Here is a 16,550-nt window from a genome sequence, read left to right on the forward strand (position 1 = left end):
TTCATAAATACTGTATAGGGCACATTAGATTAAACCTGGGACAATACTTAGTCTATACACCAACTATTTCAGGATATTCATATACACAAAGAGGAAGATCTTTCTGTTAGGTGGGCTTGCTTAGTTCATTGACCACTCAGTGATTCTAAAAACAAGTGTATTGATAAGGAATCATACTCATGATTATTTTTATTTTCTTAGACATGGCTAGCAGCAGACTGCCCAAATTTAAGAGTCTTGTCTGTTGAATATGACACTCATCTAAGCGACTGGAGAGCTAAATGTCCTGCTGAAAATCAAAGGTATGCAGTGAAGCTTCAATAAATAAAGATGACTTTGTATGAAAATAAAGTAGCCACACTTTGCCACTAAATAAATTGGCTGACTTTTAAACAGGAAAAAAGTTAACAATGATGATCTCTGGTAACTGAAAGGATACATTGCCTATAAAAAATTCCAAGTAGCTTGTAAGTGTCCAGTATTATTAGGCAGAGCAAGTGCCTCCCTCATGCTCAGACACTAACTGTTTGGATTTGGTTACTCGCATCTTTGAGAGAACATAAAAGACATTTTACAAATGAAAGGAGACAATTTAGTCCATCAAACTTGTTTGTTTAGCTAATAGGTAAACTGTCCCAATATCTCATTCAGTTACTTCTTGAAGGTTGTAAAAGTTTCTGCTTCAGCTGTAAGCCTCAATAGTTTATTCCAGATTTCAGCAATTCTTTGCATAAAGAAGTGCTGCCTGGCTTCAGTCCTAAATGCACATCCCCTTAATTTCCACTGGTGTCCTTGAGTATGCGATACTCTGACTTGTTGAAAGAATTCTGGATCTACTTTATCTATGCCTTTGAGAGTTTTAAAGACATGAATTAGGTCCCCCACACAGTCTCCTCTACTCGTTTAATTCTGAGTCTGTCAGAGCAAGACATATCTTTATGTCCTGGGATGCTCTTGGTTGCTTTCTGCACAGCTTCATGTGCTGCTGTGTCTTTTTTGTGGCGTGGAGATCAGATTTGCACACAATACTCCAGATACGATTTCACTAGTGTATTATATAGACTGAGCATAAAGCCCCTTGATTGTTTTTTGTTGTTTTTTTAAAGTTGAGTTTACAAGAATTGTAGCTTGAGTCTTATAAACAGCATTGCACACACTGCACTTTCATACTACTTATATGCTTAGTTTAAATGTTTTCAAAAGAAAAGAAGTTGTTGCTTTTACTTTTTGTTGATTTTGAATGGCTGTACAACTCTGAGGAGCCATACAAGTAAGAATGTTTTGTACTTTGTACACATGACAATAAGTTTGAACTTAACTTTTGTTTCTTATTTTATCTTTCTACAAAAAGTGACAGGGCTATTACATTCTTAGTCATGGATAAGTTTAATACAAGAAGATTAAAAAGTTTTGTTTTTTTTTTAGTTATGTTTATATTTGAAGCACTTTTTGTACATCGTCTGTACCAATCATTCTTCACACAGTGTATGTTATTACAGTAGTTTTTATGATTTTAAGAATTCATTGTAAAATTCAGACATGGGTACATGGCTGGATTGTAGACATGTAAAATGTAACTACATAAAGGCAAAATGTGAAGGGGGAGTACGTGATGAGGTCCAAAAGAAGTGATTGCATTATAGTGCAGATTCTAACTTGCATATAATTGTATTTCTGTACAGTTAGCATGACAATCTGTGCAAATCTAAACATGAGAAGTGGTTTAATGTTTATGTTTAAGTCTTTTATCCTAATTCCCTGAATATTCTGCATAAGAGAAGAAGAGTATACTACTACTTTGTATCTTTCTCGGATTATTAAATGCAACCTGACTCTAGAAAGGTTTTATTTTGTTTATTATTTATCGTATTTATTTTTTTATTAAAATAGATGTATGAAGTACATGTATGAAGTATATTCAGCATTTAAATACTTTTTAAAAAGGGAACCTATCAATCCTTTAATTTGAGGTGCTTGGTATTTATTTTGTATTTCAGGAAGTCATTGGCTTATAGGAGTCAAGAGTTGCTCAAAAAGTTAAAGGCAGCAGGTGTTGGAGATAAACCATTAGTATGGGTGGCACATAGTATGGGAGGTAAAAAAAATGTTTATACATTTTTTTAAACCATTAAAAGGTTTATAGACTTATTGAAAGAAAAATACACAGTTATTGAAACCTGTATTTGAAATGTAAATATTTTTGTTAGCTAAGCACATGTTCATATCCATGTTTTTGTCTTAGCGTAGTTAAAGGAGTATGAATAGCTGTTTAGAGATTGTGATCTATTGATATATCGTATTCCAACATCTGAGTTACTGTGCAGCCACCAAGCAAATCCCTGATCAGGCTACAGTTGTCAAAAGACGTAAACAAAGTACTTCATGTGCAAAGTGTTTTGAGATTTTGATATTACGTATCATGTGTAAATTTATATATTACAAACATTTTGAAAGATAAAGAGGGCTCTGATATTTTAGTGGTTTGCTTCTGTTATTTCCCAAGTCACTTTCTGTTTGCTTTTCCTAGTATGGATCACATTGGTTAAGGGCTGGGCAGATCAGACTAGACATTCATATTGCCAGATCCAGTCTCTATATCCAAACAGAGAATGCCTCAGGCCAACTGTGCGATATAACACCATTTCGCGTATTAAGTTATTCCCTAATGCATGGTGAACCTGTAACAGTAGTCTAGTGCTCTCAACCTTAGGTGAGAATAGAGATGTAGAATGACTGGTGAGTCAAAAGCTTTGTCTTTTAACACAACGGGTGGCATAACACTCAGATCATTAGGGATTACTTTAACCCTTTAACCGCCAACTCCCTAAATATTCCCCAAGCCAGGCGAAATCTGAACAATTTTTGTTTTTTTACTTTTTTACATTTTTTTTACATTTTTTACATTTATTCAAGCAGTATTGACCACTAAATGTTGTGCAAGTTGCCAGTGTATACACGAAATCTATAAATGTAACCTGAATTCTCAGCTAAGCAAAACATCTTGATACCAAACCGTGCCCTTTTCAATGGTAAAAACTGTCGAAACTGTAAGCGGCCCTTCCACGACAATAAACTTTCATCAACTGCAACTGACGGTCCTGGCATGTAGGGCAACTGAAATGCTTCAAATAAATGATCAATCAAAGGACGTAGCTTGAACAAGTGGTTGCGGTTTGGATCTTTCTTATCTGGCTCGTTTCTGTTGTCATTCAAATGAAAGAATTTCAGCAGCAAAGAGAATCGGTTACGTGTCATGACAGCTGCAAAAATAGGTGTTGCATACATAGGATCTGTAGACCAGTACATCTCAATATCTGGTTTTCTGATTATTCCCATCAACATCAAAATCCCAATGAATTTTTTCATTTCGTTTTCATCAGTGTCAAACCAAGCACGAACACGGGAATGTGGAGGTAAATTGGGATTTTTCTCAATAAACTGTGCTGCATACAGATTTGTCTGATGAACAAAATGTCTGATCAAATCAGGTGACACAAACAGCTCATAAAACTGCTCAGCAGTGTAATTGTTTACATCAACAATAAAGCCACACGTTCCCTGAAACGAATGCAGAAAAGGTAGTTCACCACGGGCAGCAGCCCAGCTGAGATGCTGGGGATACACCCACTCAGCGCCGTCATCCGATGCGTCTTCATTCACAATATCATGCAGCGCACGTTGCTGCTCATCACTGTCACTAAAATCTTCTTCAGAACTGCTACAATCATGATCAGAACTGTCCAAAATCGCCTGCAAAGCCTCACTTGAAGTCAGTTTACGTTTCGCCATATTCACAGCTGTTACATGCGAATCACGTCACATGACCGGCCAAAACAACCACAGACTTGTCGAAATACAACGTAGTAATAATACCCACGCCAAGTAGTAGTTATACTACTTGCCAGGCATTCATATAACCACAGGCAAATGTGCCGGATAATTCCGGCAGTATGGCGTTAGCATTAAAACAGCGGTGCCGGATATATCCGGCAGAGGGCGGTGAAGGGGTTAATCCCCTGAGTATCTAATTCATTCCAGTAATGGAGCAGAGTATGTTCCCAAAACATTTTGGATCAGTGAAAGTAGTGCCTGACAACATCACTTCCAGTTACATTTTTAGCCTAGGCAGATGCAGAGTGGTTCAGAAAGACTTCAACGTGCTGAATTTAGTTAGACCACGTCTTGTGCAAATTAAGAAAAGGTGTATTTTATCAAGGGCTGACTTCCATGACTATCGGCATGTTAATCTCATATTCATGAAATTGAGAAACAAGGCTTGAGACTAGATGCACCTTTACTGGCGTCCTGTGGCCACTTGAAATCCGCTTGACTCAATGAATCCAATTCTTGATGTGCAAATACAGGTACCAAATGGCCTATGTGGGATTAGCACCAGAACCCTATAGTTTCGCATTGCCTTACACAAGATACTACAGGATGCATGATTAGAAGTCATGTACAAGTCAAAGCGCAATCAAATATTGCTGAAGTATTTAATTAATATTCTGTATTTTATTTTAGTTAATGTAAATCAATAAAAACTCTACCTGGTGTGACCTACAGTATCTAGTCTACCAGCTACAGTCCCTATAAAAATATTGATGCAAAAAGTATCTTTTCTTTTGTGTTTTATATTTTTAATTAATTTAGACCACTCCGGAGAGATCTGTTTTCACTTTGACATTGAGTACTTTTCTGTTAAACCGTGTCAAAAAAAATACTGTGATTCAAAGTGGTATAATAATAAAATGTGAAACCTTTGGGTGAATACTTTTTATAAGCACTGTGTACAGTATATGCATTATATATAGCCTTTATTTAACAAGAAGGAATTAACATTAACCAAAATTATGTATGATACTACCTACAACGTACATTTTATGAAGGACATAACAACAGTTCACCTCGTTTATCAGTTTGCTGTCAAAACTGTAACTGAATTCATTTATGAAAAGTGCTATGATTTTTGTCTTCAATCTTTTAACTCTACATCAGAGAACATAGTTTCCATTTTTACCACCCAATTCATTTTAGCTACTTTGCTGAAATCATTTTTGGCTTTATCTGTTTGCCAGTAAGTGCCACCCAGCTTAAAAATATGTTGGCTCATCAACCTGTTACTTGTAGCCCTAGCTCAAAGAAAGCAATGTATGTTTATTAGCCTGTAATTTGTAAGAAAGCACATAAAAGATTAAAAGGTTGCCTACAACATGTTTGAATCTTTGAATTGTCTTCAGTGACTGACTTTTTTAAAAAGAAAATTTCATTTATAGGTTTACTTGTGAAAAAGATGCTCCTAGATGCAGCAAAAGACCCAGAGCTACAAACTTTGCTAAATAATACTCGAGGAATAATATTCTACAGCGTTCCCCACCATGGCTCCTTTATGGCGGAATACTCAGTTAATGTTAAATATATACTTTTCCCATCAGTGGAAGTAAAAGAGCTCATTAAGGGTAAGGCCCATACCGTGTACCATCAGACTTGAATGTTGTATCTTACTTGAAATACTGTACATACAGTTTCTGAGTTGTGTCTGTATCTCTTGCAGGCTCTCCTTCCCTTCATGAACTAAATGAGAATTTTCTGACTGTGGCAAAGGAGAAGGACTTAAAAATACTAAGCTTTGCAGAAACATTGCCAACAAATATAGGCACTATGATAAAAATGAATATTGTGCCTGTTCAGTCTGCAGGTATTACATATTCTTTGCTTTCTTTAAAATAATTATAATTTTTACTATTACTTTGGACCTTTTTCAGAATCATCTTGTATAAACGTGACCTATAGATGCAAAGTAGCCCACCATTTCTTTCTATCTATCTATCTATCTATCCTATCTATCCTATCTATCTATCCTATCTATCTATCGTAAAAATACACAAAGCAGCTAAAGTGAAAGAGTAGCCTCAGGCACTTGACAAATACAGAGGCATAGTAAAATTCTGTACATGTATTTTTATAACAGGAACACAGACTGGTTAAGTGCCGAGTTTTAGGTGTCAAATACACCAGCAACCTTGAGGTTTAAAGGCCAGTGCCTTAGTCACTACTCCACATTCTGTGTTTACCCTGTATTATGAACAAGTGTGGGTGTGTGTCCCATGAGGTGGACCTTACCTTTTACCCAACAGTCTTGCATAAGCTCTGTCTTCTTCCAAACCTATAATCTTGTAACTAGGGTGGATATCCCACAAAGCATGCTTATTAAATTGAACTTAGCTGAGTAAACCTCATTTGAATAAGACAGAGTACCTGTAATTTTAAACATGAAACTGGTGGGAGGCATGATGTATTACAGGATAGCTTGAAAATGTTTTGACTGTAACAGACAGTGGTGGTCTTTTTACCAGTTTATCAAGAAATAATAGTTAATCTGTAATAACACAAAGAAGAAATGCATCCTCTATGAAGAAAGTGAGCAATCCATAGCAGACCGATGTCAAAGTACATTATGGTTCTGAATTTGTGCATTGCATAATTAAATATTAATGGGAGGATTCCAATTTTTTTTAAGTTTCATTTTATTTGCCCAGTTTGATTCTAATCATACTGGTTTATGAATGTCATACTTTAAACAGTTAAAACAAGAAAGTATTCAATAGTGATATGAAGCTCATTTGGCATTAATTGAAAAATATTAAACAAGAACATAACTTCACAATTACTGGAACAGTACATTTAGTTTATGCATATATTACACATTTAGCAACAAAAAAGAAAGCTGCAGCTTCTGTCACCTGCGATGCTCCAAAGTTGCTCCTGCTGAAGGGGGTTGCCCTCATCAGAATGTGAGACTCCTTTGAAAGGACTGACCTGTGTGTTGCTGCTTTGAATGGTTTGTATTTTTACATATTTTGTCTTTAATTAGCATGGTGCAGCTCTTATTTCGCACATGAGCGCAGTCTATTGTGCCAGTGACATTTGGGAAGCCTAAAGAACCTCATCTAGTGTCAATGATATGACTTTGGATAAGTGCACTTTACAGAGATTCACTTACCATACTACACAATTTTGTATTGAGTGTAACTACAAACATAAGAATGAAAATTATTCTTGACAGTTTTTGTAATGAGTGTTTCTATTTTACTGACTTATCCTCAATTACAAAACATTTTGTATTTTCTTTTTAGTACAAAAAACACCCAGTATGTATCAAAATTATAAAGAAGTCAAGCCAGTTTAACTATTGATTCAATCAGTTTAATATACGTTACCCAAGGACAGGAGCACACTAGGTCTGATCCTTGAAGATCTCAAAGTGTGCCATTTTTACTTGTACATCACTATAAACATCTTTGCAGTACTTCAGTGTCTGAACCAATTCTAAGTCCGTAAACTTCTGTTTTGCGACAACTTTAACATTACTGAGCACCCCTTTTTTTTAACGATATATTTTTGTTTCTTGTTGACAACAAAGCAGAAAATAGCAAAGGGAAAGAATGGCATAACAATTTAAATGGGATATATTAATTATTAATTCTTATTTTTCAATACAGTGTAGTTTTTACTATTTTACCACTTTGCAACAAAGATTAGATTAATTTAAACAATAGTCTAATTAAGAGTGCAGCAACATTAAATATACTACAAAATCCTGTCAATAACAAAAATAGGTGGCAACAAATGAAATAATTTAACCTCCTTGACTTTGATCCCCCAGTGTGATTTGAATTTGTGTGTTTTGGCACTCTTAAGTCATCAATATTCATGAGTGGGGTGGAGCCTTCAAGCAAAACACAATGGCATAAAAGCGAGAAGCTATAATGGCAATTTTAGAACAAACTGAAATGAATCAAGTGATAGCTATGGCATTGTGAATGGTCATCAGACATTAACATGGATAGTAAAACTGATGCTTATGGGACTGTATGGCCGAACTGCTGGTGAATTCAAACCCGTGAAACTGTTCCATGGTGCAAGTAGCTTTGTGGCAAAAAAAAGCAAAATGATTGTAATCACTTGGAAGGACAAACCCCCTAAGACCTGTTCACAATCCAGCAACTGTCAATGTTTGTTTGAGGGGAAATGTGGAAGTCACTAAGCCTTAGACTGTGGTAGTCTACAGTAACACAAAGGACACATTGCAGTTCAGGCACGGAAAATCTACCTAGCCATGCTTAAGCAACAGCAAAGATGTAATAAGGAAACTGCCCAAAGAAACACACTGCTTATGTCTCGTTGGGCTGTTTGTTGGAGACTGTTTCAAAAAGGACACGTACAAAATCTGCACCTCTAAAGCGGACCCTCGACTACTGTGTTTATGTTGACGTGTTAATATTTACATGTTTCTGTTACGCATAACATAACAGGAGTAAACAGAACATTAAGGAGGTTAAATTTTGTTTATTATCAATGGATTATTTAAGTTATAATGCTTTACCATTTTGTAGTGAACATGTAAGGTTCATTTAAATGAGAGTTCAGCATAAAGTCCCTGGAACCTTTCCCTGAGGTTTTGTTTCACATCGAACAGGAATTTCATGAACTCTCAATCCACAACACTCCTCTAAGTTTCATCCTTAGCCTGGCATGGACCAGACTAACAGTTGACGCTTACTTGCCTCAGTTACCAAGTGCGACTTGCCCCAATTCTTTTGGTGGATCTAACTCCAATAAACCCAGCAAGGCTAACTTGCTAAGAGAGCTCTGTGGAAAACCTCCCAGATCCAAAAATACATCTCTAAAAAAATTTAGATATTTAAAAAAATGAGTACATGCATCTTATTGTGAATAAACCGTCCCATTTTAAATTTATAGGCTGCAGTAGCCTTTGCTGATGATTTTTAATATATTCACAATTTAATTAAATTTGTTTTGTCTTTCATTACAACGGAGTCTACAAAGTTGGTCCTGGAGGGCTGTAGTGGCTGCATGGTTTTGCTTCATTAGAAAGCAGCTCTTGACAATAACTGATCTTATTTAATTGTATGGCTTGTTGGTGTTTTCATTCCACCATGTCAGATAATTATTTTGTAGATTTTTTTCTTTCTAATCAGATCATCCAGGTGATTTGTAGCCTGAAGCAGATGAGTAATTCTCAGTTCTTCTTTTTTCTCTTACGTTTCCTTCCAAATGTTTTGTTAAACCAGATAGTCCAGATAATATACACACAGATGACTCTTTTGTCATTTGCATCTTATTGTTAATAAGGAGAATTTAAAAGCAGTAAGTGTGGCTGTTTACAATTAAAATAATTAAGGGTGGGGAGTGTAAACAAGCGATACAACTAAAATGAAGTGTGAAAATGGGCAATACGTGCTGCAACAGCAAGAATTCTCATTAAGAAATTGGGTTGGAACAAAAACCTGCAGTCACTGTGGCCCTCCAGGACTAACTTTGCAGTATCCTGTATTACACTTTTCAGTTAAAGCTGATAATTGATTGATTGTATTATGTTTTTAAATGTACGGGTCAAACCTGGAAAACCAAAAAACACATACTTTTTTCTGACATTTTCTTTTTTATATTTCAGATTTGGGATATGGAGACTTAATTCAAGTGGATGTTGACCATCTGAACATCTGCAAACCGCAGAATAAAGACTCGTTTCTTTATAAACGCAGTTTACAGTTTATTAGAGATGCACTTGCAAGTGAACTCAGTCATTAGAAATACAGACTTCATTACTTAGTTCTTATTTTAAGCTCTAGTGCAATATTGTGTTTTTACACATTTTTTTTTTTAATTCATAGTGTTTCCTATCCATCGTATGTTTGCATCATTTTAGTTACCAGTGTTAGAAAGAAACCATAGTATACCTGAAAAAAAATATAGTTGATTTAAATGTGCCAGCAAACAACCCTATCCTTAGATGGGGATTTGATTAAATATTTTGGCAAATCTTTTTTTTATCAAAAAGGCTAAAAAAAATAATCAGAGTAAGTTGTGAAAAAATGCCATTGATGTCCCTGAAAGATTCTGGAAAGCTTGTTTCCTTAATGTGCCTACCCAGTCCTTGCTTAAATCTTTTTCTCTGGCTGCCAAATGGAGAGTCCGATTGCGTATGTTTCCTGTTAATCTTAAAATCATACATACACTGCTCTCTCTGATCACTTGTCAGAACTTGTATTAAATGATGTCCTAATTCTTTGTATAAAATTACATTTTCAAAATGACCTTGCATTTATTTAGCTGATGCACTAAAGCAAGTTATGCGTCTTGGTGCTGCTACCTGCTTATGCCAAGATGTGCTTAATCCTTAGTCTTCTTAATTTATGCTTTTACGTGCAGTTTGTTTTTATAGAAATTATTTAAAATAATAATAATGATGATTGAAGAAAACATTTTCCAGGTTGGTGAATTGCACAATGGGATCAATGCCGTACTGAGATGTATAGTTTTACTGAGTCATATACTTTATTTTTAATTTATTCAAATAAAGTAAAATGAAAAATGTGTTAAGGCATTAGTTTATTTTAACTGTAAACATAAAGCAAATGTATCAGGATGACTAGATGGGAATTATGCTGCTTGGACAAACATGAATAGTTTATTACCACTCCATTACAAATTTATGATAAATACTATTTTTAACCTTGCAGCTAAACTGCCATGTGCAGAATTTGATTTACAGAGGTTTAAATTTAAAGTTTAGGTTGGCAAAAACTGAAAAAAGGAAATTTCAGAATATTACAAATGGGCCTTCAGATGTTCTGCAGCAAATAAAGTAAAATAAGCCTTGCAAATTGAAGCAAACGTTTTGCACAGGTGTCCTAACTTCTGTTGATTACTTAAAAACCCTCTGTCTGAGTTGAAACAGACTGTGTTACTAGACCCTCTGAAGTACTACCTGGACAATATTACACTGTACAAAGTTGTAAATTCCAGTGACAATGACAAGAGAACAGCAATTAACAAATGAAATGAGACAGAGCATTATTAAAACTGCAGAAAAACACAAAGTGTCAGTGAGTATGATGTCCTACACAATCCAAAAGCAATTGCAAACTGGAAGAAACTCTTGACAGGAAGAGATCTGGCAGTCCCAAAGTCACAACCCAATCAGAAGACAAGTTTCTGAGGGTCACCAGCTTGCGGGACAGGTACCTCACAGCACAACAATTTCAAGCACACTTTTACAGTGGAAAAAAGCAAGTTTCAGTTTTTACTGTGAAGAGGAGATTTGGTGCTACAGGTTTGACAAAATAAGACTTACCATTGTACCATTAAGCCCATTTTAATAAGTGGAAATGTTGCTGTGCTAGTGCATTAATATTAGGGCTCTCAAACAGGTAAGTTTTTTAATTGTAAAAGTTCATTCAGTTAGTCTCCATTGATTCTTTGTTTAACCAACGTTTTGGTTGCTCAGTAATTTTGAGTAGTCTTTTATGAATGTGACTGCCTTATAATGTCTTGGCTGCTCAAACTGTGAATACTGTATTTGCAGATTTTATATAAATTGTCGATTCATGGCACAATTGCTGCACATAAAGATAATGTGTAAGAATTGTCAGAATTCGCTACCTGAATGACGTTTCTCTGCCCTCAATCTTCAACTATATTGAGAGGTTTGCAGTCTGATGTCAGTTTTTCAGTAGTAGTAGTTCATGCTTTAAATTTTAATTATTAAATGTTAGTTTTTAACAGCGGCATGTTTTGCTCTTAACAGATATGCCAAAGACTTCTGTTTATTTCTGTGATTTTTAAATGTGCCAGCACCAACTATACAAATAATCAACATGTATCAATCATCATTAACTTCCTCTTTCCCAGCCATCACGAAGAGACTAGTCTACATGGCAAGGGGCATGGAACAAGTGACACGTGATTTTGGAAAAATTAGCTCCATGTGGTCTTTGGGACAAAAAAACAAACCAAAGACTCCCTAGAAGTTTCATTATATTGGTGATCTTGCAGAGGTGTCAGCTAAGTAGGCCGGGACAGGTTGTATTTTGTCCAAGACGGATGTGTAGTCGAGTGCAGCTGTGGCACAAATTGAGTAGGACAGGCAAACGTATGGTAGCTTGTTGTTTGAACGTACAACATGCATGTACCACAAAGCTGACTTTGTCTGCTTGGGTTGAATGAAAAGTGAAGAGCATGCAAGTGCCGAAAAAATTTAAAAGTGCATGCATGTGCCATCTTACCAAGTGTAAGTCACATTTGTATAAGCTTCTATATCTTCCATAGAATTCAGTCCAACTCCCACAACTGTGGATGAGTGTGAGCAGAATGGAATGCTCCATATATATACACACACACACACACACCTTTTGTAGTGAGAACAAAGGTACATGTAAGGACTGGAAAAATGTAAAAGTGTATGCATGCGCCATCTAGTGGCTGTGGCTGAGCATGAATAGACCATACACACATGGACGCACAGGTCTTTCATTTATATATGTCTAATAATATGTTATACTTTTGAAATTAATCACATGCATTAACATTTTAACTTTGGCAGCCCTAAAAATAATATATATATCTTCATTTGAATTAATAGAAATCACAAACCAGTTTAATGTGTAAACAACAGTGGATTTGATATCACAAGAAAACTGTCTCAGCTTTTTCAGAGGACAAGACCAAGTAAGACTCTTGGGAATGCATCACTTTGGCTTATTCCAGGATAAACATGAAAAGCATAACAACTTTACCCACTGTCAGATGCACTGATGTTACTAGAACTTAACTTCAGAGACTCAGGCCACAATGCATCTAAGACAGTGGCCAGCACAACAGTTTAAAATCAAGAATGGGTTTTAGGTTGTTTTGAAAACTGAACATCATCAAACCTTCGATTCAGAATCCACTGGTGTTTTACAAGAATCGGCTTCAGTTAAAGGCATTTAAAAGTCTGTTCTTACATGTGGGTGAACGTGATACCAGGCAGCAACTGTGAAGCACAGAGTTAAAGTGTTTAAAACTTACTCAGTTACTTAAAAGGTTAGTCCAATAAAAACAAAAATCCACATTGTTCCACTAGTGACAAATAGGTGAATGTCATTTTCTCATTCTAGTTCCTTTATCTACTTACACAGTAGTACATGTCAGCAGCTCAACTCTGAGCCTTTCCCAGACGTCTGTCGCCAAGGGAGAGCCCAACCACCCTGTGGCCATCCCCAGTCTCTAACTGGCTATCTATCTCTTACCATTTACCATCTAACAGTTGATGAGTGGTGAGCATACTGGTGCAAAAATGGCTGCTGTCGTATCATTCAGGTGGATGCTACACATTTGTGGTGACTGAAGTGGCTCACTATGCAAAGGGCTTTGAGTAGTGAGAAAAGTGCCATATAAATATAAAGAATTATTATCAATTTTAAAGCCTTAAATAACCTTGCTCTGTCCTATATTTTGAAATGCTTATACCCCTACACTCCAAATCATAACCTTAGATCCTCTAATGGGGACCTGCTTGTTATTATTATTCCAAGAGCTACTGTAAGTATAAAAGAAGTGGTAAGGTGGACTTTTGCAGTTATGCACCAAAAATCTGGAACACTTAGTCAGATACAGCTGTATTGGTAAATACTGTGGATCAAGTAGAAAACTGCTAAAAGCCCACTTTTTTAATTTGGCTTTTTCATAGCTCTGTGTCACTATAGTTGCACTCTCAATATACTCTATAGCAACGCTATTCAATTACAAATTCTGTTGGGCCAGATCCTCAAACCAAGAAATTTAGCTGGGCCAGACATTTTCAGCAGCGGGAATAACAAATTTTAAACCAGCACAAATGAATGTACAGTATTGAAAAACAAGTAAAGTTTATTCATTGTTTCCTTTTTAAGTTTGGTCACATCTGAAAGTGCATATATAAACAATAAAAATCTATAACTGAACAGAATGTGAGGTAGTAGCAATGTTTTTTTCCACTTTAGACTTAAAAAAAAATAAACATTTTGGTCATTTCTGACCAAGGCACATCTCAAATTGGATAAAAACAAAACAGTGCACAGTATTAGCAATAACATTTGTTTCCCTTTTGAAATAAAATAAATATTTTGGTCATACATGACCAAGGTACTTCCTAAAGTGTATTTTACAGAATAAAAAAGAACTATCAAAGCTATCAGTGCACAAACTCATAAGTGATGACAGTGACTGACACACATTATTAATATAACGTGTACTGCACACTGGAGGTTCATTTTAAATCGCCACTTGTGTGATTAATAGTATATTTTTTGTAAACAAAAAGGCAGCAGTATGCACACATTGCATTTAGATCAAGTCTGAGGTACTGTGAAGGCATATAGAGGCCGAGAGTCTTAGCGCTACATGTCTTGTTTACTTGGTGAAAAAACAGATCATTTAAAATTTGAAATTGACAGATCGTTAGGTATAATAATAATATTTCTTTACATTTATATAGCACCCTACTCCAAGCGCTTTGCAAACTCCACACAGGGAGGACCTGGGACACAAACCCATGATCTCCTTATTGCCAGGCAGTGGCGCTACCGTTACGCCTCTTGCATAAGTGTACTGTACTGCATAATATTGTAATAATAAGTTATGTAGTCCCGCAAAAAGCAAACAGTTTTAAAGAAAATTTCAAACTTTTTGCAGTTTTTCATCAAATGCAGTCTTTGTAATTTGTTCTTCACTTTGAGTTTCAATGGCTGATCACCATCCTCACAACAGCCATGGATATGTAGGATCGAAGCTTGTGAATGAAGGGCAATTGTATGAAGAGAACCACGGAGAAAGTGATTGTCAGTAATGAGGCTCTCATTTGAGTAACATTTAGATTTGTTTGCAAAAACCCACACTGATACTCACTTGATGAAACTGGAATATAACTACCACCCAGCACACAATTGTTTATAGAATCATTTAATACAGTGGTCTCAAACTTCGGGCCTGGAGGGTTGCAGTGGCTGCAGGTTTTCATTCTACCCCTTTTCCTAATTAATGACCTGTTTTTGCTGCTAATTAACTTCTTTTGAATTAATTGTAATTGACTTGCTCTTGAAGACTCGGACCCCTCAAGTGTTTCTTTTTCCTTAATTAGCAGTCAAACAATAATTAGATATAAAATTAACCAAAATGTGACCAGCAAACTGTGTCCATCATACAATATCTGAAAATAAACAAAGATGAAGGTCTCAGGAATGCTGGTCTGCTCAGGTCCCCAAAACATTTTAACAGTGCTCTTAGAAAAGAGAAAATCAACAATTTCAGAAATGTATCCTAGTGCACAATGAGAGCGGCAACAAGCCATGGAATTAAAGAACGGGTTTAATTAACAACAAGAATCAGTGTCTAATTAAGCAACTGATTGGAGTAAAATTGATTGGAGTTTGAGGCCCTGACTTAGTTGGTCTTCTGTTGGCTCACGCACTTCACATTTCATTACTGATTGGGTGCCATTTAAGGAAAGAAATGAAGCAATTCAGAGGAACAAATCTTAAAAAAACAAGTCAACTAAAATGAAACGAAAAGGATTTAATTAGCAGCAAAAACTGGTCAGTAATTAAGAAAAGGATTAGAATGAAAACCTGCAGCCACCTTGGCCCTCCAGGACCGGAGTTTGAGAGCACTGATTTAATATGTAGTCGACGCCACAACCAGCTGTCATGGCCGAGGTGTGTACCATCACTGTATCATAGACTACTACTACCTCCACTTCTAGACACACAACAACACGCCTCATATGAGGGTTGAATGTTGCTAGGCTATAGGGAGTGTTGCATTCATGGTCTGTACTACTGTAGGAACTTATGTAGGAATTTCTGAAGGCTCGCAAAATGTGTATTCGCAGTTTTTCTCTGCGTTTCTGGCAGGACCACGGCCTGGGCCACTCAGAGGTTGCTTCTGGGCCACATGTAGCTCGCAGGCTGCCATTTGAATAGGCTGGTTTTCTATAGGAACAGAATTATCATATTCTTCAATATTCAATCTTTACTAATCTCTGCTTTTCTCTGCATTCCTGTTCTGACTGAGGCCCTGGCTAACCACGAAACTCACTTCATCAAATCCTCTGGGACAAAGCCTGGAAACTAGGAGGAATGACTTAAGAACATTTAAATTAGGTAGAATACCCAGAGGCGGCTGGGCAGTCTTTTGGCATTGGAACCCCTGCAGATTTTTCTCCACCTTAACGGGATTTTTTTTTTTTGTGTTTTTTTTTTTCCCTCCCGGCCAACTGACCTTATCACTTTACTCATCTGTTGTGACTTACAATATGATATTGTATATAAGGATGCTACTCTTCTACTAATTATCTATATACCAGTAACGGCGTACTGCACGATAATGTGCAGTAAATAAATTTGACTTGAGCATTCCTAGTTTTCATCCTCTTTCTCTGTTCGTTTAGCATTCATTTGCTCAGAAGTTGATGCTCTTGCTGCTTCCTGAGCAGCTCTTCTTTTCTCCACCCTAGCGGCTGCTGCTTCTCATCTTTTGTCGGCATCTTTTTGCGTTAAAACTGATTAAGTTAGTTTTTGTGTTGCAATTACTTAGTACGTTTTCTTAAATTTTTCACTTAAACTGGCACTTAAGTCTTCAATCTGCCTCAAATATGATTAGCGAAGGTGGTGGGGAATGAGAATGGCGCCCATACGCATGCGCCGCACGGCCGCCCTGCTGCGAGCTGC

At 36.3% G+C, this 16,550-nt stretch overlaps 1 protein-coding gene across 3 annotated transcripts in view; it reads left to right on the plus strand.

The window, feature by feature from the left end:
• The window catches only part of serac1 (serine active site containing 1), a 49,122-nt gene extending 38,724 nt beyond the window's left edge, over positions 1–10,398 (plus strand). For all 3 annotated transcript variants that reach the window (XM_028797708.2, XM_051924545.1, XM_051924544.1), the window contains 5 exons: positions 202–302; positions 1,998–2,095; positions 5,274–5,456; positions 5,552–5,695; positions 9,476–10,398. In XM_028797708.2, coding sequence (XP_028653541.1) covers positions 202–302; positions 1,998–2,095; positions 5,274–5,456; positions 5,552–5,695; positions 9,476–9,612 — 663 coding nt within the window. In that variant the 3' untranslated portion in view covers positions 9,613–10,398. The remainder of the gene's footprint in view (positions 1–201; positions 303–1,997; positions 2,096–5,273; positions 5,457–5,551; positions 5,696–9,475) is intronic.
• Positions 10,399–16,550: the final 6,152 nt, after the last annotated feature.

Source organism: Erpetoichthys calabaricus, chromosome 3, assembly GCF_900747795.2.
Source record: "Erpetoichthys calabaricus chromosome 3, fErpCal1.3, whole genome shotgun sequence".
Classification (NCBI taxonomy): domain Eukaryota; kingdom Metazoa; phylum Chordata; class Cladistia; order Polypteriformes; family Polypteridae; genus Erpetoichthys; species Erpetoichthys calabaricus.